At 40.5% G+C, this 25,269-nt stretch overlaps 2 protein-coding genes across 2 annotated transcripts in view; both read right to left on the minus strand.

Annotated features, from left to right (window-relative positions):
- On the minus strand, positions 1-18,684 carry CREG2 (cellular repressor of E1A stimulated genes 2). The gene is made up of 4 exons (XM_068911787.1): positions 18,076-18,684; positions 15,829-15,998; positions 4,624-4,737; positions 1-3,653 (listed from the first exon to the last, which is right to left on the minus strand). The coding sequence occupies exons 1-4, from the start codon at positions 18,682-18,684 to the stop codon at positions 3,506-3,508; spliced, it is 1,041 nt and encodes a 346-aa protein (XP_068767888.1). The 3' UTR covers positions 1-3,505.
- Positions 18,685-20,025: 1,341 nt separating this feature from the next.
- RFX8 (regulatory factor X8) overlaps positions 20,026-25,269 on the minus strand; it is a 34,593-nt gene continuing 29,349 nt past the window's right edge. The window contains exons 15-16 of the mRNA XM_068924690.1: positions 24,471-24,763; positions 20,026-20,644 (exon numbers count right to left, since the gene is read on the minus strand). Coding sequence (XP_068780791.1) covers positions 20,483-20,644; positions 24,471-24,763 — 455 coding nt within the window. The 3' untranslated portion in view covers positions 20,026-20,482. The remainder of the gene's footprint in view (positions 20,645-24,470; positions 24,764-25,269) is intronic.

Below are 25,269 nucleotides of genomic sequence, written 5' to 3' on the forward strand. Positions count from 1 at the left end.
TTTCACTTTTGAAATTTATTTTATTTGCATTTTGTGCTTGATTGATAGACATTTTGTTAACAACATTCAATATCGTTAGAAGTCAAAATACATTGCAAATTGCAGTACACATCCAGAAACAAGACGTAGTGAATTTCATCCAGTTAAGTGATGAAAATTTCATTAGCAATGGAGCATTCTTTGGTTAAATAAGAACAGCAGTTAAAACCAGCTGTACTTAAAATACTGTGCATGCATTACTTTTGCACAAATTAGCTAAAAGTTAGAACTCAAGTACCGGAACTTTTTATTCCTTTTCCATCAAGTACACAGACATGACTAAATGCATCTCTTAAATATTGCAAAACTACAGTTCAAGTTTAAACTAACATATATTGCACAACAAGGTTTTTTGAGGAAGCTACAGAAATAAATAGCTAAAATACAGACTACATGACAATAAAAATCAGCCAGTTGCAATGCTTTATAAATTCATAAAGGCTTACAAAGCCTTTCATAAAATGTGTATTTGATCTAATAATTAAAGCACAACAAATAAACAGGATTTTTGCTATTGACTTGAACTAAAGCAAGATCAGACCCATTACAGTCTCAAGAAAATATGATCTTATTATGGATCTTAATGATAATCTTTGGATTAAAAGCTTTAACAAACATCACTTTCCATGTGATGACCAGTATCACTTGAGACATTTGTCAGTTTAATGAAAAATTGTAAGTAATATATAACTGACAGTGTGAAGTCCAATTAAACAAATGAATGACTATCTATCTCCTCTCCTTTTTTTGCTGCAGAAAATCCCATTCAAACCCTGCAGGGCATATTTTTGATGAATTTTTACAGACTTTCAAGGGCTTTCATGGAAACTATTCTTCGGGAGAAAGACGCATGAAATGAGAACAGGTGATTTCAGATGACATTTCTTTACAAAGTCCTCTTTGTCACTTTACATGACCCTGCTGTTTCATGTTTTGAGGTTCTGTCAAGAGTCTCAAGGCTTGTCCATAGAGAAGAGCTTGTTTATTGATGTGTCACTTCATAATACAGTAGCTACTCCAATTCATCTAACAATGCAGGCAGAGAGCAGATAGCAAATAGTGTATTGTAAATTCAAAACCTTTCTTAGCGTACATTGACTTCTTAAAACAGTTAAAGTTCTACTAAATATTGTTGATACTGTCCCTTACTACTTTAAGGCAAGAGTGTTAATAAGTAACGGATACTACCTCCTAGAGCCATATCACTGTAATCGGGCTATCCAAGTATGTCAGTGAAAATGACAGTATAGTAATAAGAACATCTCTACAATTTTTATTCTCTTCCTCAGCTTGTTTGAACATTGTGTTTTGTGTATGTGAGAAGGAGAATATGAGCATTTCAGGTTTCTCTGGGAATAACAGTGAACTAGGATAACACAACATGTAATTAAAGTTGCACATAAATTTGTACCTCAGACCTGTGGAGATTCACTTATTGGGTCTAGTACTCTGCCTATTGAACTCTCTTTAAAAAGTCCCATTAATCTTAAGGGGGACAGAATCAAATCCACAGTAGACAAAGATCTCCATGGTAAAACAGTATGAATCCAGGAGGATTTCACTTAATGGTAATCTATAAAGCTATATGGGATCAGCTATTTTGCTTCCGTACCACAAGACAGGGGGCAAACTCATATGAGAAAATGCTGCTGATCTGCCAAGAAAAAAAAGGAAATGCATCCAGGCAGGACACTTCCCCTTTTTGCATAATTACCTCTATAAAAGATCAGCACTGCTAACAGGCTCACTGGAATTGAGACAAGAAAAGATATGCTTAGCAAGTGTCCAAAGATTTCCCCCCCCCCAGTTTTCTCCAGTTCTTATAGAATATTAGTAATGGTAGCAATGCCTGGAGCCTTGAAATCACCCAAAGTCTAAGTGACCCCTAGTAGATAAAACAGCATGTTGTCTAGCCCAGCTCAAAGAATGATGCCCTCTCTTCATGCATGAACCAAAATAGGCTCAGCTATAAGCATAATTGGCTGCCAGCTGGTCACAGCGCCCTGAGCTGCCTCTGAACTCTGTCCGAGGCTTAACTTGTAAAAGCTAGCAGAGGTGGCTAGCAGAGAGACCCATGCTCTTCCTCAGGTCTACCTTGGCATGGGCTACTATTAAGAGCTCTGGTTCCTTCCCAGGGATGCTGAAAGACTTGTGCATTCCCTCCCAGGCACACAAAACCAATCTAAATTTATCTTATTTTTAATGTTACAGGGAGAACAGCTGAATAATTTACAGACTGTATAATGAATTAGCCAGTTAAGCCATGGGACCTCTTTTAACTGTGATACCCTCAGAAGCTACAGAATAAGCTTACCATCTAGAGAAAAGGCCGAAGACTCATAAAAGACCTTTGAACTATTTTACTATTATAGTGAAAAATGCCAGTTCATAATGTGTTTGAAATGAAGTTTGCACTTTCCGCACTAAAAAAGTGGGTTTTTCGTGGACTGAAATATCTAACTATCATTAGGCTCCTTTGAAAAATAAATTCAGGAAGGAACCCTTTTAAACTTAGTGAGAAAACAGATTTAAGGGACTGGCTTCCGCCCTTAAATGGGTTAGTGACACTTTACAAAAGTCAGTTGCACAAATGAGTTAAAAATAAAACAGGAGCAGGAGATGGGATGTAAAATATTTGGGACCATAGGCTATTAAAATACTTTTTCTGTCTCATAATCTACAACAGGCTAGCTGGGAAAGTTTACTTAAGTTTTTTAACGAGAAAGTGCGTACTTGTATTGGGATAATCCTTGTGGGGCTGATTTGCTGTTTGGCCCTTAACATGTTTAACCTGCTTTGCGTCAGTAGAAGACAAGCCGTACTGAAGTTGTGTTGTTCGAGCTGCTTGCATTTTTTTCTATTAAGTGTCTGATGGAAGGCTGCGTTCTACCACCAGCCTCTCTACTCAATTTCCAAATTAAGTATCCAGTTAGATAATTAGGAAAAAGTACATGTAGAATATATAAGTTAGCAAATGAGGACAGCTTTTTTTTTTTTTAACTTAGATACCTAAAGTTGTAGCTGTTAGATTTAGCTTAGAATACCTACAAAACAAGAGAGATCAGGCAGCAATAATACTTCCACAATACACAGAGGGTTTTGAATAGGCAATTCGCTTTTCTGTAAATCAGAACATTATATTTAGCACATACTATAATTTCCATGTGGGTGTGCAGCAATAAAAGTCAAAACAAACAGATACAAAAGGTTTTAAAGCGATGTTCAGGATGTTATATTGCCTGTTTGAAATGACATATTTGTACTTTGCAGGTTAAGGTTACTATTCACTTCTCCTTTATAATTTCAGAGTCTGTGTTGGTTTATTTCCACTCTGTTCCATGTAAGATAGGGCTATTTTGAACACTTTTGAAAAAAAAAAAATCACTGTAAAGAAAACATCTAGCATGAAATTTTAAAAGTGTTCGGAAAAGAAACTCAGAAGACTTGTATTTCAAAGCCCATTCAGTCATGCTTTACTTGGAATTGCTTTTAAATACTCTTCTACTGTGATGGTAGAAACTTCTCCATACCAGCTTTGAAGCCAAATCTGCTCAACGTTCATTTTCATGAAGAACCACTCATAGTTGCGAGGCCACTTTCTTATCACTGGGTGCCTGGAAAGACAAAAAAAAAAAAAAAAAAAAAAGAAGAAGAAGAAAGAAAAGGAAAGATGCGCCAAAGCATATGCATAGTCCGCTTTTTTCTACTGTCTAGTGCACTCGGTCAGACTGAAACCTGAGACGTGAGAATCACCACCATTCATCTTTTTTTTCCCTTTCTTGTAATAAAGTTTATGATGCTCCATACCTCAATCTGGCAAGAAATACAACTAAGGCAGCCAAGGAACACCACCCTCCTCCCTCTTGCAGAACTTCATCTCCAAAGGCTGACGTTGTTTGGTCTATAAGTAAGTAAAAAACAGTAAGACCAAGATTCTAAGCATGCTTGTTTATTCTCCAGCGTAGCTCATTTGAAAGTGAAGAACTGCAGCTCTTGGAGAAGCATGGGACAATTTTTTCCTTTTCAGCCTGCAAAGAAGTTCCAGGAGATGGGAAGCAGATGACCCATAATTTTGTTGGACTTGACATAGGCCATTAGGTTCAGTGGGCATCACAGAAGACCATTGTGGCGCTCCACTTCACAAAAAGGTCTGAGCCTGATGCCTGAAAGCAGCAAAGTTCTTCACTGTATCTTAATAGGCTGTGGCTAAAAAGCACTATCTTGTCCTAAGGTGGGGGAGAATTATTAAAGGTAGTGTCACACTGAACAAATCCACCTTGTAGTTAGGAATCTCTCCTCAAAGCTAGGTGAAATAGTTTCCTAATCCCCAGATTATAAATCACATGTGCTACTGGAGTCCAATATTTACTAATGTATCTCCATATTTCATTATCCTAAGAGTTAAAAGGAGGTTCTAAAGCTCTGCATATCATTCTAAGAAACGCAGGAGTCAACTTACTTTTGTGGCCTCCAAATAAAGGCCAGGTTCATTACTTCTCAGGTTTTCAGTCCCAAATGGCCATGTCTGTATATTTGTCTCAAAACAGCAGGTTGTATTATACTATATGCGTATTACATACAGACCTAGAAAACATTGCTTGCTTGGCAAATTCCATTTCCTCCGGAGGCACTGTGACCATCTGTCCTGTGAGAGTCAGTCTGGTGCACCTTGGATCCTCAGGATCAATTACATTTTTTCTGTGCGCAGAGAAAAATGCTCATGTATAATAGCTTGCTTTTTTTGCTATGGGTTTTTGAGAAATACGAATGTGAACTCATTCTCACATATATATGTCATTTTTTGGTCAGACCTTTTCTACACAGCAATAACATTCAGTGGAACTATTGAAGGAATACTCACCTGAAGTAGACCTCTAGGGTAGAGGTTTGTTTAATCCTCATTTATGCTCTTTAAAACCAGATTAGAGTATGTAGTCAGGATTCTGAGGAACGTTGGTGAAATGGTTAGTCTGGAGCTAAGCCTAAAAAACACGTGCGTGTATAAAATATAAGGTCTTTTCCTAGTGCCTCCTGTAGACTCAGTCCCTGTTTACTTGTACCCTGCTGATTGCTTTATATCAGCTTATTTTTGCAAACAGAGGAGACAGATAAAATCTGTTAAAAAAATATTGAAATATCTCCATCCTTTAAACTGAGAATGGAAAGGTATTAGTTGCTTTTTGGATCTTTCTACACAATAATAGTATTTAAATAACTTCCATGAGCAGCTACGGGGCAGCTGCTGACTCTGACATACGCTACACATAACTGACCAATAGCAAAAAAGTTGGAGGAAATCACTGTAAAGGCCTGATCCTGTGAAGTGATGAGCCACCCGCAAGCGTCTCACAGGACTGTGTCCCACATAAGAACATAAGCTCAAAGAATCACATTGGGAAATGAAGATTGCATTTCTTGTTATCTGTGCTTTAATCTGAAGCACCAAAGCACAGTAAATTAAATCTAATCGGTGTGCAATTTTACTTAAAGTTCTTGGCTTTAACCCTTTAGCCTTCACTGTGAACGCACTCTGCAATGCCTTTTTTCCCTGTAATTCTCAGTACATGTCTAGTGCGTGCGGGAAACATATGGGCACCTTCCTGCAGCTAATTTAACACCTGCAGATTCCCCACAGATGGTTATGAAAGACTGTGTAACTTCCTGGATAAAGTGTCGGCTTTTATACGTAGGACTATGAACAGAAGTATGCCAGAAAATATAACAGGCTGGTACTCAGCTATGCCCAGTAAGCACTTGGCACAGTTTGAAGTGGGTGCTCCAAAGAGCCATTTGCAGTCACATCATCTCTGGGATGTTTTTTCAGCATCCTGATCACTTTGGAGCAGCAGTTCTCTGAAGCTGTTCAGCTTGATGGTGTCTGGACAAACTCCACTCATACTCTTTTTGCTCTACCTACCTGCATGGGAAGAAGAACAGCAGCCAAGGATCCAGCTCAAGCTTTCTATGCACATTAATAAATAATGCTCTAGATTTTTTCCAGTACATTTTTTGAAATATGAACTAATAGATGAATGGTGGTCTAAGTACCTGAAAATCTGCATTCCATGCCCCAACTCTGGATCTAATTCTATCAATGTATATTCAAAGTATGAACTTGTCTACATGCTCACCTTAGCACGTGGCAGAGCTTCTACACTAACTCACGGCGTGCTGGAGATGCCGTTTCACAACTGGCTTAAGGTGGTCTAAGACTCTACTGTCCTTAAACGGTGCAGCTCCATGCTGACCTTTTTTGCCCCAACGTTAGCCAAAGTTCCCATTGTTTCTTCTGCATTGGCTTTGGATGTTGGATGGCCGTTTAGTGTGTGTGAGCCACTGGAAAACTAACCCATCAAAAAAGGAAAAATATCAGTCATTATAACTGAAACAAAGGAGAAAATGGTAATGTGCAGCTGTGGAAAGCCTGCAGTTTAAGACTAGATTAAGCTAACTATAAAACTGTACTTTATGATATTTCAGATTATAGCCGAACTGATTTAACAGTTAGTTGCCACCAAAAGGTGCAGGTCTGCTTTTCCCTCTTACCTCACTTTTCTCCTCCCTACTGCACTCACTCTCTCTCCCTCATGCTAGGTCTGATACTTCTCAGGCTGCACAGTAAGACTCCTTGGAGTGCCTCTGTGGCAGAAAACTAACCTAGCCTTTTTTTTTTTTTTTAAAGGAAATAGTTTCCTGGGAGCTGAATTCCCAGAGTTCATGCAAAGAAGGGGGCAGCAGCACACAGCCTGAGTACTGATGCAGAGGAGGGGCAGAATTACCCCTTTTGTTAAATCAGCTCAGCTACAGTGTAGATGAATACAGTGCGCACAGCTGAAGAAAGAGATATGAAGGAGGAATGAATCCCACTTACAGAGTGGGAGATCAGAGCCTGAATGTCCAGCAGCTAGGGTAGTGTAAATTCACACTCCTGCACACAATCGGCCCTGTATTGAAAAGTCATAAAGTCCATTTGAAGGCATTTCCTGATCTACTGTTATGTTTTGTGCTTAATTTTTGTATTGTAGTAGCACATTTTACATATATGTATATATTTAACTTGATAATTCTTAAAAATAAATGGGACTTCTCACAAGCAAAATTTCACTTTAGAAATTTAATTTAAACTAATAACCATATACCTGCATGCATGAAACTCTTTCCAATGGAGCCTAATAGTACTGTAAAACAGAACAGCTGGGAAAACTAGGAATATTTGCAAGTGCTTTTGTTTGGTGTAGATCCTAGGTTAGATGTTGTTGATTATTTTCAGATAGGAATTACAAAGCAATTGTTAATGATGATGTCTACAGCTCATGGAATAGATCAAGGTGACAAATTTGGGTGTGATGAGGAGCAGTGAGAGATTTTGGTCGGATACCTTCTCAAATTAAAAAAATTACAATTGTTAGATCTTTTTCTGTAATTATTCATTTATTCTAAAACTGTACTTGCCAGTTTTGAGCAGGCAACAAACCTGATGCTGCTGTCCTTAAGCAATGAATGCTACTTTCCTTACTGAAATCACTGAGAGGTTTTTGCCTAAGATGGGAGTGTCGGGTATGGCTTTGACTCTTCACTGATTTACAACAAAAAAAATGCTCTCTGCATATTTGGCTGACAACAGAACCCAGGTACTGTACACCTTTATCTGGAATGTTTTCATCTCTGTTTTTTCCTGACTTCTTTTATTTTCAGCTTTCTCTAAGTTCATTCCTCAGGACCCTGGGTGTTGCATTAACTGACACACAAAAGTAAAATATTATCATTCCTAGTAAGAGTTATTTAAACTGAATTTTGCACATTGGAATGATATTCTGGAGGATCAGAAGCTTAGCTTTCAGGAAAATGAGGCAAACAAATTATTTGTTAAGATTATGTTTGATAAAGTTTTTCAAAGAGCTAAACAGAGACAATGATACATTTGAATTTAATATACTATGTTATTTACTTTCTTTGCTTTGTTTTTAGCACTGCCTCTTATCACAGGTTTTCTCTTTCAGAATAGTAACCTTGTATTCTAGTCTTATATTGACATCAGTATTTTCATTATCAAAGGAGCTGTTCTTGTTCTAAAGTAAATCTGTTTCTTTCTGCCTCACTTTTGGCATAGTATTTCCCTAATAATGTGTAATTATTTTTACACTCCCTAAACTATTAAAAATCAGCAAACTTAGAGCTACCACTTCTAACTCTACTGTGAATTTTCAGTGGCGTTACTGGTGTAAATTATGTAAATACAGGATTTGTTTCCTAGGAGTAAAGGGATATAACCAGGAATATGCCTCCTATTTTTACTACAGATGATAAAGGGATACTAGGGATAAATCTGTAGAGGTCTACTCATGCTTTCACCAGTTATTTCTTGCCTTCTGTATAAATAAATACATATTCAGCTCTCAGTCCTTGGGTCCCTTTTATCTTTGCTGGCACAAGAACAAGTAGCTACGTAAAAGTGGCTTTCTGTAACATTTGTGCACTACTGAGTAGGGGATTTGGGGGAAGCACAGTTCATGGGAAGAGATGGCATACTGATTATACAGGCTCTATATCAGGGAAAACCTAGATGGCTTCTTAGGCCCTGTCTTTACCAGTGCTGAGAATCAGGTCTTTGGTATCCCTGGAGAGGATTTCATGAAGGCTACGATAAAATATGAACTGAGGGGAACAGAAAGCAGGAAACTGTGGAAGGAGACAAACCAATAGACAGCACACTTACTTATTTATGCTTATGTAAAATAAGTTCACCTTGTGGAAAAAATTAAAGGAAGCCAGATTAAAATGGAGGATGATTCCGTTTATGCATTTTATAAGAACACAGTGCATTAAGAGAGATTATCTTAATTATTCATCTGATTTGAGGACAGGGAAGAACTGGTTGTCTCTGTTCCTCTGCTTATGGCGAGCAAACTATGTATGCGGCATTTAACTCTGTCCAAGCAGTTGTCTGAGTATGTGAGATTGGAGACTGAGCTGTGTTCAGTCTCATTCAGTTGGCCTACAGAGAGCAATCTCTTACAAAGGTGTCAGCTTTTCTGAGTTTATGGAGAAGTCTATGTCCAAGTGAAATACGTTTCCCAATGATGCAATGCAATGAAGCGCATTGCTGATGAACATCTTCCACTTATTTCACTACGTTCCCCTTCCGCCCTTTCTGGGTCATGGTTCAAAAGTGGTTCAGAGTAAAGAGTGCCACCTACTCATTAAAATATTTACTACACTAGCCATCTCTTGGATTTTAACTAGAGGATTCTCAAACAAAAACTAGTCAAGTTCAGTTCTGGTGAAACTATGGCTCAGGCTGATGCATCTGTACTGGCACACAAGGTGATGCTAGGATTTAGGATTCTCTTTCACAGTTGACATCCCTGCTTTTTACCGATGATGCTCTGTCTCCTGCTTTCTGACCAAGAGTATTCTTAGGTATTATTTCCATTCTCGGCCTCTGCAGTCCAGTAGTGAGGTGGCACAGATCAGCAATGAAGGCAAAATAGGAGTGTAGGAGGCATTTGGGAAGGAGAGTCAAGTGTTTCCAAGAAGGAATCAGTAGGAAGAAGGTGGGAGGGATCAGTAATGTTCCAGGGATTGTGGGAGGATGCAGGGGCTTGTGGGTGGCAATGTCTTTTTCTTCTTCTCTCCAACCTGCTTTTGCCACTGTGGCGTCACCATTCATCTCCACTTCCCGGGGGAGTCAGGCGCTTCCTTCCTCCCCTTCAGGCTTCCTAAACCCTCCCAATCTCCCCTGAACACCGTTCTCCCTGCCCTGTGAGAAAGCGCTACTTTTACCCCTCTACTTTTTGAACAGAAGGGAAAGGAAAAGAAGTTGAGAAAGAGCTTTCATCATTGATTCCCCCCACCCCCACCCCCCTAAAATCTACAGAAAGAAATGGAGGAAATGTAATGTCCTGAGAAAATCACTGTAATGTATATAGAGTTTTGATTGCATATTTTGAAAAGCAGAAGCTATCCTCCTTATACATTCCATTTGCTCATCATTAACTAATGGAGGCTCTGAAGTAGAAACAGTGTATTAGCGTTACTAATCTGCATGGCACGAATGTCAAACAAAATCTTTGTTGAAAGCCATTTCATAATTAGAAAAGCTGTTGCTGGCCTTTAGCTGGATATGGCTGGGCAATTTTGCCTTGGCTTGCTCTGATTTTTGACAAGAATAACTTTATCAGTCATGTCTGAGATCCAGCAAAGATAGTTAAAAGTTAACTTTACTTTCAGAAGTGCAGTCTTCCATTCTGAATCTAAAGTGATGCTTGGTAGTAATGAATACTGTTAAAATGGCTTTTTTGCATATAAGTGATTCTGTATTCAGAGCATACCTACTTTAATGTTTTAAATCATGTTACTGTTCCTAGAAGATAATCCTTCCTAAAATGTTTTTGTTTTTGTTTTTGTTTATAATTTAAGTGAAGTCAGTCTGTTTGTCTGTCTTTGCTGACAATAACAACCCATTTCTTTGGCTGAACTACATGTCTAAGCCAGGAAAGTTGTATAGAGTTTAACAATAGACAATTCACAGGAAAAAAAAGAATCACAGCATCAATTATTTCAGTAAAAGCAGACAGAGAAACACATACTAGTGTACCAGACAGGGATTTTGTAGAGTTGGCTATTTAAGAATACAGAAAAAACAGTAATTTAGAGCGATATTGTGTGCATTGGGCCATGATGATAGTAGGTTTCATATTTAACTTTCTAATTTGGTATTTTCCTGAATTTTAAATACAGATTTTTCAGGAACAGCTACTGACATAACTATTTGCATAGGACTGAAGAGGGCCAACATAAATTCTTGAGCTAGAGATGTGTCTTTGCCACAGAACTAGGAGATTGGTCTCAACTTCTCAAAAATTGCGGGATGTTTAGATTCAGAATTTCAGCACAGGCTCTTCTCTAGCAGATGCATTTCTCTTCTGCGTGTATAATTGTTCTTTGCTTGAAGGTGTAATGCCAAATTTATTTGTCATATTCATCCTCGTATTAACAGACAGTGGCTATATAAACACAGGAGTAGATAGATACACTTTGGACGGCTAACTGGCCTCTCAGAGGTTGTGTCTGTGACCCATGGCAGTTTTATCTGTATATGTAGGTAAATGGCTCTGAAGGAAGCAGCTTTCCCACCACTGATGCAGATCACAGACAGTAGGGGATCACTCAAAATACCACAGTCTGCAGTGTGGATTGGAAACACCATCCTGCAGATTAATAGCAAAGGAAAACACACCTATGGATTGACCCCTGAGCGTGTTGCTTTTCTTTCTTTTTCTCTTGTGTGAAAATCAGTTTGCGGCAGCTGTGTAACTGCTGCTTCTCTAAGAAAGCTGCATTTGGTCCCTATGAAGGTGCTGAACCTGATGTCAAGGAGACAACACATGTTTAAAATTAATTGCCTGTTTTCCAGACTGCAGCTGTAATGAGGCAGGCCCAGGAGCTTACTTGGAAAGAGAGATCATCTGAGCGGCTTGTGTGTTGGGACATTCATTTAGAACAATAGCTGCTCTATTCTTTAATGTAGGGCTCAGTCTTGTTCCCTCTGAAATCTGTAAGAATAGAACTCAATCTTTTCAGTTTTTCTGTGGAATAGACTTGCCAGCTTTGTCTATTTATAGCCTTGAACCATTTAGTTTTTCTATTATCCATTTATTAGCCTTATGATAAAATACAGTATTAGTAGTTACTAACTAATGCTTTCTTTAGACTGACCATCAGAGAATGTTCTAAAAGAAGTGCAGCTTGTTTCCCTTTGGGAAATGGAAATCTCTAGGTCAGAGATGAGGAATCAAGACTATAGCTGCAACACTAAAAAGTCTTGCAATTAGTGCCTGTTCAGATGTATCATAGCCCTCTTTCTTTAATTATTAAATGTTATTGCTGCTATTAGTTTAGGCTTTTCAAATTTTCTTTCCAGAGGATTAAATATTAGCACTGGAAAACCAAAAAGACCACTCTATTCCTCACTTCTCCAAAAGTGAAAATATTTATTGTCAAGGTTTGAGACTGGAGTATGTTCTGAAACAAAACAAAGGAAATTCACTACTAACTAAATTTAATAACAAACTGATGTGCAAGCAAACAAGTCACTTGATACTCATTAGATACAAGACTATTGAAATGTCAGCTATGTTTTCTTTCTAAAGGCCAGAGATTTCTTTTGCATAGAATAGGTCAGAAGCATTTCCAGCAGAGTGCCAAATACTCCCACGAGCATTGACTACCTGCATCAAACAGCTTTCACATTTATTTTAATTCTTAAACCTCAGAGTAGGTACATAATGAAATTCTACATGAAAACAAGCCAAATGCATTGCTAGCATACAAGGGCATGAACTTTCTCACCTAGAGCATTATTCATTTCAGCTGATTCTGCAGTCAAAAAAATTAATGATGCCTTTGACCAGAGAACTTCTGGTAGTAAAGCTACCTATGAATGACATTTTCCTTTGAAAAGGAAACCCCACAGATGCTACCTTAATACCAAGAAGAATCTGAGGTCTTTCAGACTAAAAGATTTTGCCTCATACAGTGCGAGTAAAGAGAAAGAAAATTGCTATATGAAAATTAAACCACCACATAAACTTTGCACTAAGGATGGTACATGCTGTTTGCATGGCACAATCTTAATACCTCATCAGACAGAGTGCATCCAAAAGAAAGGTTCGGGTTGCCTGTGGCAGACCTTTTTAACTGACTCTGTTACCAACTGCACAATCAATGCTGCAGACAGTGCTGGGAGACAAATAACCCCACAGCACTGACAGTAGGATCCTGAAATGGTGGTTATTTTCATGAAACTGTTGCACTGGCCTTAGAAGCCCTCTCTGTGGGGTAACAGAAGGATCCTGTACAGATTTGCAAGGTTTCTCTTCTAGTTTAAAAGGTAAGTTCATTTCTGACACTGCTTACAGGGAGACAGTTAAACTCTCCCAGCCCTCATACCTTGCCTGTTCCTGACTGCCAAGACATCAGTCACCAAAACCTTTTCACATTTTCCTACCAATCAAAAACTCAAGACTGCAGCTCAGCAACTGCCCAATTTTCCATTCTCTGTATCACTTGTTCTTTGCCCTAATGCCACCATCTGTTGCAGATGGGAACTCTAGAAGTAAAGAAAAACAAACTGAATGTAACAACAAAATAAATAATGCAAGGAGCACTGATTAGACTGTTAATCTTTGTATTCAGTTCAGTAGTAACCTCAGTTTTTAGGCTAACAGACAGCTACATGCTGAAATGGGGACGTCCCGCTCTCCTCCACCCTTCTCTTCTCCCTTCCCCTCTCCTTTGTGCTCCTCTGGCTCTTGGTGAGATGATTCAATGTACTAACCCAGGAGAAACCTAATCCAGCAAAAAAAGGGAAGAGGCTTCTGCTGGGTTACTGAGCTATGTAGGTCCAGGTCCAGGAGCAGGAGGAGCAGGTAGAGAAAGAAATGAACGAGGACCAGCAGGAAATTTCACGTGGCTGTGTTACTTTGCTTCTGATCTATGCTTCAATTCAGGGTCACGCAAATCCTTGAAGCTGATGTAAGGAAGGACCGCGCAACCAACCAGTCATAGGAAGGGAGAATGAGGATGGGGCAACTGGTAACTAGTTTGGCCTAGACTGTCTTGGAAATACATGCTCAGCTTAACTGGCAGTGTCCAGAGAGCGTTTATTGCCATATTAGTCTCAGGCTGCTAAGGGAATTAGAGAATCATGTGACAGAATTTAGGTTGCCCTGGCTCCAGGACAAACAGTAATTTCTGGGACATTAAACAAAAGGGTAGTGGCTAATTTTTGAAATTAATGGTTACTTAATAGGAAGCCAGTGGATAAATATTATTGAAGGGTTGTGATGTACGTGACTTTCATATTTCTATAAATCATGAACAGATTTTCTTTTACTGGTGAATTAGCACGTCCCAAACAGGTGAATCAGGCAGTGGTGTTGCTAAATCATAAAAGGCAAAGACTGTCAAAAGTGGATGTTTAAAGTCAGGGATGAAAGGCCACACTTAGGTGCCTAAAAGAGTGTGTAATTTCCAGAGGTGCTCATCACTAGCAGTTATCAATGGAAGCTGCTCTGCGCCTGGAGTCTCTGAAAATAGAGCATCTACGTAGGTGCTAGGACGTAGGACGTAACATACATTTTTAAGCACTTAGTCCAGATATTCAGCTTGTTATTTGATTGAATGAAAAAGCAGCAATCAGTTTTGTTAGTCTTTTAAGAAAGAGCTGATAAATTTATTTACTGTTTGAAATGATCAATTCAAAATCAAGTAATGAAACAATTTCAAGGAACAGAACTATTCTGGTCTTAATGTTACAGTGGTGTTGACTTTCTCAAGCATTCAAAACTGAAGCACCTTAATAAACATTGTGATGGAAAATAAGTATTGGGTATCTGACATTGCAAGAGGTAGCCATGATACCCTGGTGGCCTTCCATTCCTTGAGAATGGGATGTCAGCTTGAAATCACTGCTTAGGATAAAGAAACAGTTCATTTTACTATGATATAACTCTTAAGAAAACAGGCTGCATATTCTGGAGACGAATATAGACAAGTGAAACAATAATGCGCTTTATATTTGCCATTTATTGTTTTTTCCCCACTGTTCTTTTCAGCTAGCAGGCTTGAAAGGCCGGATGATGCCCAGGATGATCCCCGGTTGGGTAAATCTGAGATCCAGTTCTTAAGATAAACTTCTCCTCCCCAAAAGAGCATCTTAACTTGGGATAAAAACTTTTCTTTTAAACTCATTTCTTTCCAAGGCAGCCTGAAATTTCAAATTTTTCCATTTCATTCTGAAGATCTGCTTTGCTAATGGGGTCTTGTCTGACACAATTTCAGTGTCACCACATACCTCATCATGTAAAGAGGCCCCTGGAAATAACACTTCACACAAGGCTGACCCAGCCAAGCTTGTCACATGGTTGGACTGTAAACAAACATACGGCAGAGATATGTCTTTTTCAAGGAGACAAGTAGGTGAGGGAGAACTGTATCATTTTTGAGTTTACATACATACATTTTATATATGTAAAGCACTGGTGATCTAGAATTATGCACACTACTAGAAGGAAAGAACTCAACTCACTACTACCTCTGGAGAGACAAATCTGGGGCCAGCTGCATTTTAAAACAGTAAATCTCAGACCTGGCTTCCTTTATGTGAGGGATCATTTGACAATAGTTTATGATGTACAACGCACTAAAAATTTGTGATGATATCATACTTAATTGTATGCTCTGAAAGAGATGGAAATTCAACTGTGTGGCATGGTCCTACGTATAACTTGTGAACTAAGAGTTTGGGATCCCATTATAGTTCATAGAGAACTAGTCGATGCAGACAACAAGGCCTCAAGAGCTGTTCAGTAGAGCAAGGGTGTCTACCTTATGGTGACTTGAACAGCTCTCAAGATTCTATTGACCTTATTGACTAGATCTCTGTGGATTATAACGGAATCTCAAACACCTAGATCTTATGAAGACATCTCCAGGAAGAGACTCAAATTTAGGTTTGTTAACAGGCAAGCTGAAAGCCACCCCAAATTTCGATGCCACAATATAGTTAAATGACACTCCTGTTTTTCTTTGAGATAATTTACTGGGGCAATTTACTGTAAAATAAACCTAAAGAGGAGGTTGTAGCTCATGGTGGGAGCCAAAAGTACCAGTGGGACGATGAAGGTCCCATCCGATGATGACCTAGCATAAAGCTATCACAGATTTATCTTGAGGATTGTATTTGTTCTCACTGAACGTGGTACTACACAGACAAAATTCTGTTACCTGCAGAAATTGCCATCTGCCTCTGGCAGGGTCAGAGAAGCTACAGGCCTCTTCAGTAGATCTGCCACAGTGTTATCCTTCGGCGACACATAAAAGAAAGGGATTCCGGTGCTGTTATTGATGGGCCCATCACTGACAAGTAAACAGTTCCCATAGGGCATACCTTGGATCTGGAAAATCCAAATAAGCATTGCCTTACAACTTTGCACACAGACAGTTTGCCATGTTGGGGACTTCCTCAAGGCCTTTAGCAGAAAGCGCAACAAAACCCATTTGTTCTGTCTCCTACTTTCTGTTGTCACCACTAGGCAGACCATCTTCTCAATCAGATCTTCCTATCACGCTTCTATGAAAAAAGATCTCTCCTCCATTTCTTTTTCTAGGCCTGTCTGTGATGCTACAGGGAAGATTTTTCTCTTCTACTGAACTTAAAAGAACTTCCCAATTAAAAATGTTTAAGTGCATTAAAATCAGTGTTATCAGCACCAAGAAACATTTATCCCCAAACAGTGCTGATAGCCTTTCTCAAACCCAAAAGGATATAGACTCTAATGTAGACTTGATTGAATCTGCTTTTAGTCTAATTTTGGCTCCCCTTTTAACCTTGATCTGGAATGTGGTTGCATCAATTTGCCAAAATAGAGGGAAAGGCATTTTAGCTAGAACTGTGCTTAAAGTCAAACTGAACGTCAGACCAGCCAGTGGCAAAGCTTGCTTCCATGTAGGAGGAGGGAGCCAAGGAGCCAAGTTTTCCCAGTCTGCTCCCAGTCACTGACTTGCATACACATGATGGATGTTACACATGCAAAAGTGTCTTTGTCCACAAGTGACACACATTAACATTCTCTGCAACAATTTATATTCTTACCATGCTTTTCATCCCATTGGAAATGGCAGTGACAGATAGTTAATGAATCATTATTTTTGCATGTCTCCAGATATTTCTTTCCTCATGGCCAATTAGATGTTAAATAGTAAAATTATCAGTCAATACATTAATTCAATGTTACTGATAAATGCTTCATAATAAAATGAAATTAAGTATGAGCAGCTAATAAGAAGACCCAGGGTGATGTTGTTACTGGGGCTGCATGTTTTCTAATGTTTATATGTCATTAAAATGTTAATATTTATAGTGCTTATAAGTGGTCCTTGCTGTGAATATTAGTAGGAATGTTTTAATGAAACTACCTAACTTAGAAACTAAAAATGTTTGTGTATTATTAAGATTTGCAAAGTAGAAAAGTAGTAGCTGTCAGTAATTTTGCACTACATGTCTCAATTGCTTAAATATTCTCAATCTGTCATGCACAGTTAACTTCACAGTAGATGTTCGGAAAGAACTGTGATCACTGGCAGTATAACTCATCAGAGTAGCCACATTCCACTCATCAGTTCCAAATTTTATTCTGAATCAGATTTTTCTGTACTACTTATGTGCTGTAATTAGAGACAGAAATCTGCAGACTGTATTAAGGCTGTAATTCTACTATGGGTTTCTAGTGAAAGCATAAACCAGAAGAGCTAAGGTCATACGATTTAACAGTATCTCTCAAAACATGAGGTAGAACTACGGGCTTCTTGTATATAAATGAGAATATTTTAACTCATGGTATCTTTCTTATCCCTGTGGCTTTGCATTTCACAATAAAATTGCCACTAACTCAGCCACTGGTCAGCCAGAGCTGGCTGAAGTCTAACTTACTTCTAACTTTTTTTAGATTTTAAGTTAATCCATCTGGCAATATTTTCAAGACAGCGAGAAAGTCAAACCCGTCTTTTCTGGCTGGCGTGGCGCTGAATGCTGCGTTCAACTCCAGCCGTGCCCTTTAAACCCCCGCCCCGCGGATGCGGGCAGACAACGCTGCAGGTGTCTGGCTTGACGGGCTAGTCCTCCCTGCGCCTGCCTGCGCGGTCGCCTTTAGCAGGCCTCCTTCACTGCCCTCCACGCCTGGTTTCTCTCCCTATAGCCGGCAGGGAGGGTTTGCACAGCCCGGCGCTGCCCCTGCCTGCCTGGGAGCCCGCCCATCACGCGGGGACGAAAGCGCCCTGCCGCCACCCGCCCGCGGCCGTTCGCCGCCCCTCCCGCGCTGGCCGTTCGCCGCTCGCCGCGCGCGGCCGTTCGCCGCCCCTCCCGCGCTGGCCGTTAGCCGCTCGCCGCCCCTCACGCGGCGCGCCGCCCGCCGGGCTGTCCGTCACCTGCCGCGGGCGCCCAAGCAGCGGTGGGCGCGCAGGGCGGCACGGTACCTTGCCTTGCGCCGCCTGCGTAGCCACGAAGCCCCAGGTGTTGTGGTGGGCGAGGAAGCGGGCGGTGGCGGCGGCCCGCTGGCGCTCCGGCTCCCGCTCGGGCTGCGGCGAGGCGGCGGGGCCGGGGCCGGGGCCCGGGCCGCTCTCCCGCCGGTAGGAGAACATCCTCGAGGGGGAGGCGCCCCGCGCCGCCCGCCGCGCCGCCGGCCCCGGGCCCAGCTCGCCGTCCTCCCGGTACGCCGAGGCCGGGTAGCTCTGTTTCCAAAGGCTGCTCGCCTCCTCCAGCAGCGCGGGCAGCGCCTCCTCGGTGGAGGAGCTGTGCAGCTCGTCCCCCGCCGCCCCGTCGCCGTCGGGCAGCGGCCAGGACACCGAGCTGAGCACCACGTAGCCCCGGGCCGGCGGCAGCCCCGCGCCGCCCCACAGCACCGCCGCCAGCCAGCACGCCGCCGCCGCCGCCGCCCGGCCCCGCCGCCCCGCCGACATCTTCTGCCGCAGCGGCGCCGCGCCCGGCTCGCAGCACCCTCCCGCGGCCGCGCCGGCACCGGCAGCGGCGCCGCCCGCGCCTTCCCTGCACCTTTCCGTGAGAACCGGGAGCGGGAACGAGCCCATCCCCGTGTGCCGGACAGAGGCAGCGCGATGGCTCCGTTTGTCAAGGGAACGGAGGATCCGCCACAGAGTGTGCCCGCAGAAATGCTCTCACTGCAGGGAAAGCCTCTTCGGGAGACCAGGGCCAGGCACCCGCAAGACCCAAAGTTACAGGGGAGGCAGACCCCATCCCGTACTCGTGGGCTTCATTTGGACATGGAGCCGCTATTGAAGCGTGTGGCCACTAGGTAAGGGCTTAACTAGGTAGGCAAAGATGTAAATGCATATTTGACTTGAAATAAATGGCCCTATTAAATAAAAGTATTTTTTTTTTATCCTGGCTCCTTTTCTGCTCTTGGCAGTAGACCCCTTCAGTGCAAACTTACAGTTCTTTAAAATGCATACTCTTAAACTTTCATTGTATTCATGTAAATTATTTAAGGAGCACTGGTTCAATATTAGGCAGGGAGGAATAAATCTCACAGGAGACTCTTCCTTTCATAAGGTTCGCAGATACCTTTACTAGACTGTACATAGACTTTTTGCAGGGTGAAGAACAGACCATAAGGTTGGTCTGCTGTTCTCCTATCTGCTCGTCTCACAAGAACATTTAATCTGCACATTTAATCTAGAATAGAAACTTTTATAAATAAAAATTAACAGAAATACTGAGTTTTTTTAGCTTCTGTTTTCCCAGACCCACTGTTTGGTATTTTGTTTTCACCATAGTAACTTGAAGGAATGGTGTAAACAGGTGTAACAGGCCATAAAACCCAAATTCATTTTTCAGACTCTGAAGATACTTCCCCCAAAGAAAGTAATTCCCCCGCCAAACTCTTAAGCTTATCAGCATAACTGAAAACACTTCTACCTTTTTCTTTAGAATATGGTCCTGACTTCTCGTGTTGTGGTACTTTGGAATATCGATTCTTTCAGTGCTTGGACTGAGAAAGAAGAATGTAGCTAGAAGTGGAAAATAAATGTAGATTTCCAAAACCAGAATAAATAAAAGCTAGATAAGCTCCCCAACAAGGGCTTTTCTCTAGTTCAGGAAACATCCTGTCCTAAAATAATGAAGCAGGCCCTTGATATTAGAGTCAACTTCCCACAGGCATACTCTTCAAACATATTTTAAAAAGCCAATTGCCTTGTGCTTCTCACAGGACAATTAGTCAATTTCCTAATGCAAACTGATGTGCATATGATACAAATTTTGTTCCCTTTATTTAATATTACATATAAATTTATTCCATTATTTCTCTCTATAGATTCTTTGCTCGTACTATGCTTATAGAGCAAATTTGAACTGCTTAAGTTTCTGACATATTATGAACAAATCAATAACATTATATACAACCTATTTTATTTCAGTTAATAGAAATACATCTGAGATATCAGCTCTCTTGTATCCTGCAACAATGGGAAGCAACTCAGGAATTTTTCAGGACGTAGGGATTAGTGCTAAATTCTGTATGCAATAAATAGCAATTTTTAATTGTGTACTGTAGACACAGAGCAGCTTTGATACAGGGTCATTAATCTATTGAGTAGCTTCCAGATAATTCACCACAATGACTTCAGGTAGGCCTTGAGCTTTACTGATGACAGAAATAAAGAAGACAGATAAAACACAAGTATTTCACTTTGTATTCTGAAGATTTATTCAAACAAAGTCAATTAGCTAAATCACATAAAAACTTAAAACCTAACCGAATAATCAGTAGCCTGGTTTTGAATTTAGTATTTACCAAAAAAAAAAAATTAAATTAAAAAATTAAAACAGTATCAAAAAGTAAGTATGGTCTATCCTCATAAATAATTTTCACAAGTCAGACTGGTCTTCCATGGAGATTTGCTGTGCATCAGAGGCACAAATAATGAATTTCTGTCCATCTTTTAGAGTAATAAGTGCTTCCTTTCCAATTGGAAGATCCAATTTAACAGAAGTTTTAGTAATTCTGTCTTCCAACATGACCTGGATGAGCTGAAAATTAGAACAGAAACGTGTAAATGTTTTGACCGTAGAGTCACATATTACTATTTCTCCCTTTACTGAATAAAAAACTCTTCTCCATTCTTTCCTGCTAAACACCAAGTATTTTGCAGATACCCAACCTAATTTTACATCAATTAACCCAACAAGCAGACATACACACTGGGTTTCCTCGTGGGGCAGCAAAGGTCTGACAGGAACACATAACTGTCTTTTAATACATCATTCATATTTTATATGTCTGCTATAACTCCTTCTATTCTTCACTTTTTCAAAACAAATAATCTCACTCCTGTCTCTCTTCCTCATGGGGACCGCTTTTTAACGCTGAAATCCTGGCTTTCTTAAAGTCAGGGGAAGTTCTGCCACTGACTTTTAAGTAGGTTCAAGATTATACTCTAATTTTTGAACATTTCAGTTACTGTTTTTACTTCATCTCTGTATCCTGGTTTACATACACCACTCAGATGAACACTCATCATTTATTTATGTGAAGCAGTTAACTATTTCCTTTTTTCCCTCCCGTTGTACTAAATCAAAGTGTTTGATTTGCTATCTGCCAGCTGAGCTTCATATGAACAGTGTTACCTTGCTCCCTCTTTGCTCTGATTTGCAGTATATTGTATGTCGTGTGAGCATGGAATTGGATTAAAAGCTATAGCACAGCGCTCTGCAGATAAACCCACTGCAGGTGTGCAGTTTAACAGGATTTTAATTTGGTAACAGGTGAACAAAGGGAGGAAGCACAGAAGGGGATTTCCTAGATGAAAAAAATGCTATTAATGCTGAGAGAAAGCAACTGCAAGCTCTGTGATAAGCCAGAAAGATCAGGCCAATGCTCTCTGAGCTGCACTTTATTTATAGATTACAGCTCACTCAGACCTTCTTCGCTTGTGCCGTTTGTTTCAACAGTTCTAGTTGATACTACTTCCATTTAGCTACATAGTATTTAATATGCCACATTGCCCATTAAGTTTACTTTTTAAAAAATCTTGCATTGTCCCATTCCCCCCTCCTCTACAGCTTTTCATATTAAAATAATGTTTTCCTTGGGAGATCTCAGCAACTTAGTATTTATTCCGTTTTCAAGATTATTAACAATAATTTTCATGCTTCAAATTAAAAAAAAAAAAAGATTCAAAGATGTGCTTGGCTGTTCAAAATAAATGGAAAAGCATGGTCTCTCTGCCGAGAAGTGTAATTTTATATTCAGCATGAACTACGAATGGAAGACCAAAAACAGATGGGGAAGGAAAACTGGAAGGATGAAGGTGACAACTGAAAGATCAGGGAGTGATCTGTTAAGACACAGACACATACTGAGAGTGCTGATGCAGGGGCAGGGTTCGGAGATTCTTTTCTGATTTCTGTTACCAGTCCTCCCTCTCATTTTTCCAGGGCTTCATAGCAGAACTGAGTTTTTAGCACTAATTTCAATGAGATGAGGGTGGAGGTGCAATGAACAGATTTTTCCAAGCGTAACAGGCTGTATAGAAGGCATAGAAATGCTTTGTGGGACAAGATGAAAAAGATATGGAGGTTGGTGTTGTTGGCAGATGATGAAGTGGAGGATGGGAGTTGAAGAAAAAGACACTTGGCCAAAGAGAACTGCAGAGGCTGCATGAGGTAAAGAATTTAAAGGAAAAATTACAAAATGTACCCTGGATAGATAGACCAACATGTTGGGTAGCAGAAATAGAGTCCAGGAGAAAGCAGCATGGCTGGTGGATGCCCCTGAGGCTGCTGAGGGTTTACATACCCTTCAGAATGGTTTATGGCTGGGGTTTATGGAGATGATTCATCAGGAACAGAGACAGATGGTTGCTTGGGAGCATGAGAAGGCGACCAAAAGGCGCAGAACCTAAATCCTCGTGCAATGGGAATCCATTCAAGGGATCTACAGAGACAGCAATATGAGCAAAGTGGTGGGTGATGGAGATGCTTTTGGCAGCTGCATTTTTCGGCAACCTCCAGAATTAGTATTGACACCCAAAGGGAAGGAACCCGCAACTGCTGAGCTGGGAGTTACCACCTCTTCTAAGGACACAAGTTGCCAGAAGTGTTCACTTGCCCCATCACCGCTCCTGAGACCCTTCTCAGCTGCAGGTTCAAGTTTTTCAGCTCCTTCATGAACTCCAAACACTTGAACCGCTGCACCAGCAGCCTCTTTACAGGCTTTTTTTCATCTCACCAGTGCCAGCAGCTGCTGATTGTACATGGACTGCTAGAATCCAGGACTTTCAAGCTCATTAGCTCTCAGGACCTTTCACCTCTCTAAGCACTTTCTACGGTCTCTCAGTCCTTCACTTTCTCCTTACCTCTTCCACACCTTCTCTCAGGTCTTTCTACTCCCCGTTTCATGTTTTATACCCATCCACTCTTACTTTGACACTCATTGTCCCTCACTTCAGTCAGCCTTGCTCTGTTCCTGAGACCAGAGATCATGCACAAAATATTCAAAAATGATAAATCTATTTATAAGCACATCACTTGCACAAACAAAAAGCCTGGGCAAATCTTTGTCTGCTGTCACCTGCATAAGAGCATTAGAATGGTCACCATGCCAAAAGGCCATTATTAGCAGTAGACGGAAAGAGCATAAGAAGTAGGGCAGGCACAGAGTAACTCTCCACTGTTTAATCTCCCCGCTTCTGACCATCAGTGGTTTAGAGATTCGTTGATGATAGCCTGCATCCAGCTCAGTTTGGTTTTTGAAGTCGAGGTGGTATGGCAGGATGAGGCCATTTTATTACACTTTAAAAAATAACAATCACTGTCAAACATGCCCATGATATACCTATAAACCATTCTTGTGTTTTGTCCCCTTTGTGCTTTCTTTCTCCCCTAGTTTTCTTTATTGATCTAATTTTAGCTTACTTTGTATTTAAAAATATGATCCCTTCAATGGTCTTAGTTAATAAAGACATTTTTTACAATAGTTCCTTTTAATCCTCATCCTAGTTTACCAAAACTAAGAACTAGAGCAGGATCACCCTAAAATATAATTTTCTTCATGAATCTCGGTGCCGTTAACATTTGTCCAGCTCTGCTTTCTGGAAAACACAATGTTCTGTGCGACTAAAGATGTGTGGTGTTATTACAAGGAAGAGAAATCTGAAAACAGCTGAGTCTAATGCATCACTTATATTAACCACAGAGGCTTGATCCATGTTCCCACATGTCCTTACATTTAGTCTCGTTTCCTAAGGAGAGTTAGACATTATGTTTTCTGCCTGACTGTCATTCCTTCTACTAATAATTTTAAATGAGTGGACTGACTGCAAAAAAAAAAAAACTTTTTTTTCCTTTTCTCAAGGATTTTATATTTCTATATGTTTTGATGAAATTAATAGCTAGATGGAGGAAGGAAAGTCTATCAGTGCTTCTAATATTGGGAAAAGATGATACAATGCGCTCTCTCTTCTGATCCATACATGCATCCTGTCAGGTCAGCCCATGAACAGCATGGAACGCACCAGAACAGTGCTAGTCTGGCTTACACAGCACTAAAGGAGAGCTGACGGTACTCTGGAAACCTAAGGACTTGTGCAAGAATTAGGGAACTGTGGTGAGGCAAATGTAGGTGAGGAGGAAAATATAACTCCATAAAAGAATCATGAGGTGGAAGGGCAATGAGGAAGATGTTTTGTGGCTTGGGGGTTAGGTGACCTTGGATGCAGCTCCATGCAAAACTAGACTTCATTTTCTGCTTCACACACATAGCAAACCCAAAACAAACCCCATACCTCTCCCTGTTTTCCCCAATTATAACCTAGCATTCATTGTAATTTTCTGTAAAGCTAATGTTTTGTTTCACCTTACTGCCTGTGTCTGCATCCTCCAAACAACTCAGAACTCTGAAAAAAATGTTGCTTAAACTGACATCGCTCTGGCTCTGCATCAAAGTTATGGGAGTTGGCTGTGGGGCTTTGGTTTGAGATTGCTGCTCTGCAAAATTGTCCAAAGGATGGTTGGGCTCATGAACCAACAGAACAGTTGAATCATTTTGCTCTATGACACAGAAATTTTCATCTCCCTCTTCCTCTAGGTGGGACTGGAAAATGTGAGCAACGTATTCCAAGAGTAGCAAATTAAACAAATGCCAGGATCCTAGGTTTAAAGAAAAACAAAAGTAATTATAACAACCTCTTCATTTGCATATCTTCAGGATGTATTCCTTTTTGAAGGACTTCATTAAGGTATCAGGCTAGACAAAGCAGCAGCCTAGCACTCACCAAGTAGTACTTACAAAATTATGTGCTTCCAAATATCAGCAAAATAGGCACCAACTGCAGATTTTAAACATAAGCAAAAGCCTTTTCCCCTTATTTTAGCTAGAGATAAAAGTGTACTTGTGCTTATTCACTTTCCTATTCAAGTTATTTCCCAAAATTCACTGCTCCTATGAGGGTTAACAACCACACATCATCCCTATTCCCCTCTCACACAGATAAATCATTCCACCTCCTCCCAAGCAAACCCTCCTACAAACTTCAGTGTATTGTGCATTTACAATGGCCTACCATGCAGCTTGGGGCACAGCTGCTAAAACCAAGAGAAAAACTCCCTGAGGCCACTGAACTTTGAAACATACCTTTGGCTGCAAGCCCCTTACA

The sequence above is a fragment of the Struthio camelus genome, chromosome 1 (assembly GCF_040807025.1).
Source record: "Struthio camelus isolate bStrCam1 chromosome 1, bStrCam1.hap1, whole genome shotgun sequence".
Taxonomy (NCBI): domain Eukaryota; kingdom Metazoa; phylum Chordata; class Aves; order Struthioniformes; family Struthionidae; genus Struthio; species Struthio camelus.

Bases quoted from the DNA above. Each gene is read 5' to 3' on its own strand.
- CREG2 (XM_068911787.1), bottom strand. From the start codon at position 18,684: ATGGGCTCGTTCCCGCTCCCGGTTCTCACGGAAAGGTGCAGGGAAGGC. The intron at 4,738-15,828 runs GTAACAGAATTT...CTCTGCGCACAG, and splicing joins GCAGATGGCAATTTCTGCAG to AAAAAATGTAATTGATCCTG. The intron at 3,654-4,623 runs GTCTGTATGTAA...TTGTCTTTCCAG, and splicing joins AAGCAAGCAATGTTTTCTAG to GCACCCAGTGATAAGAAAGT.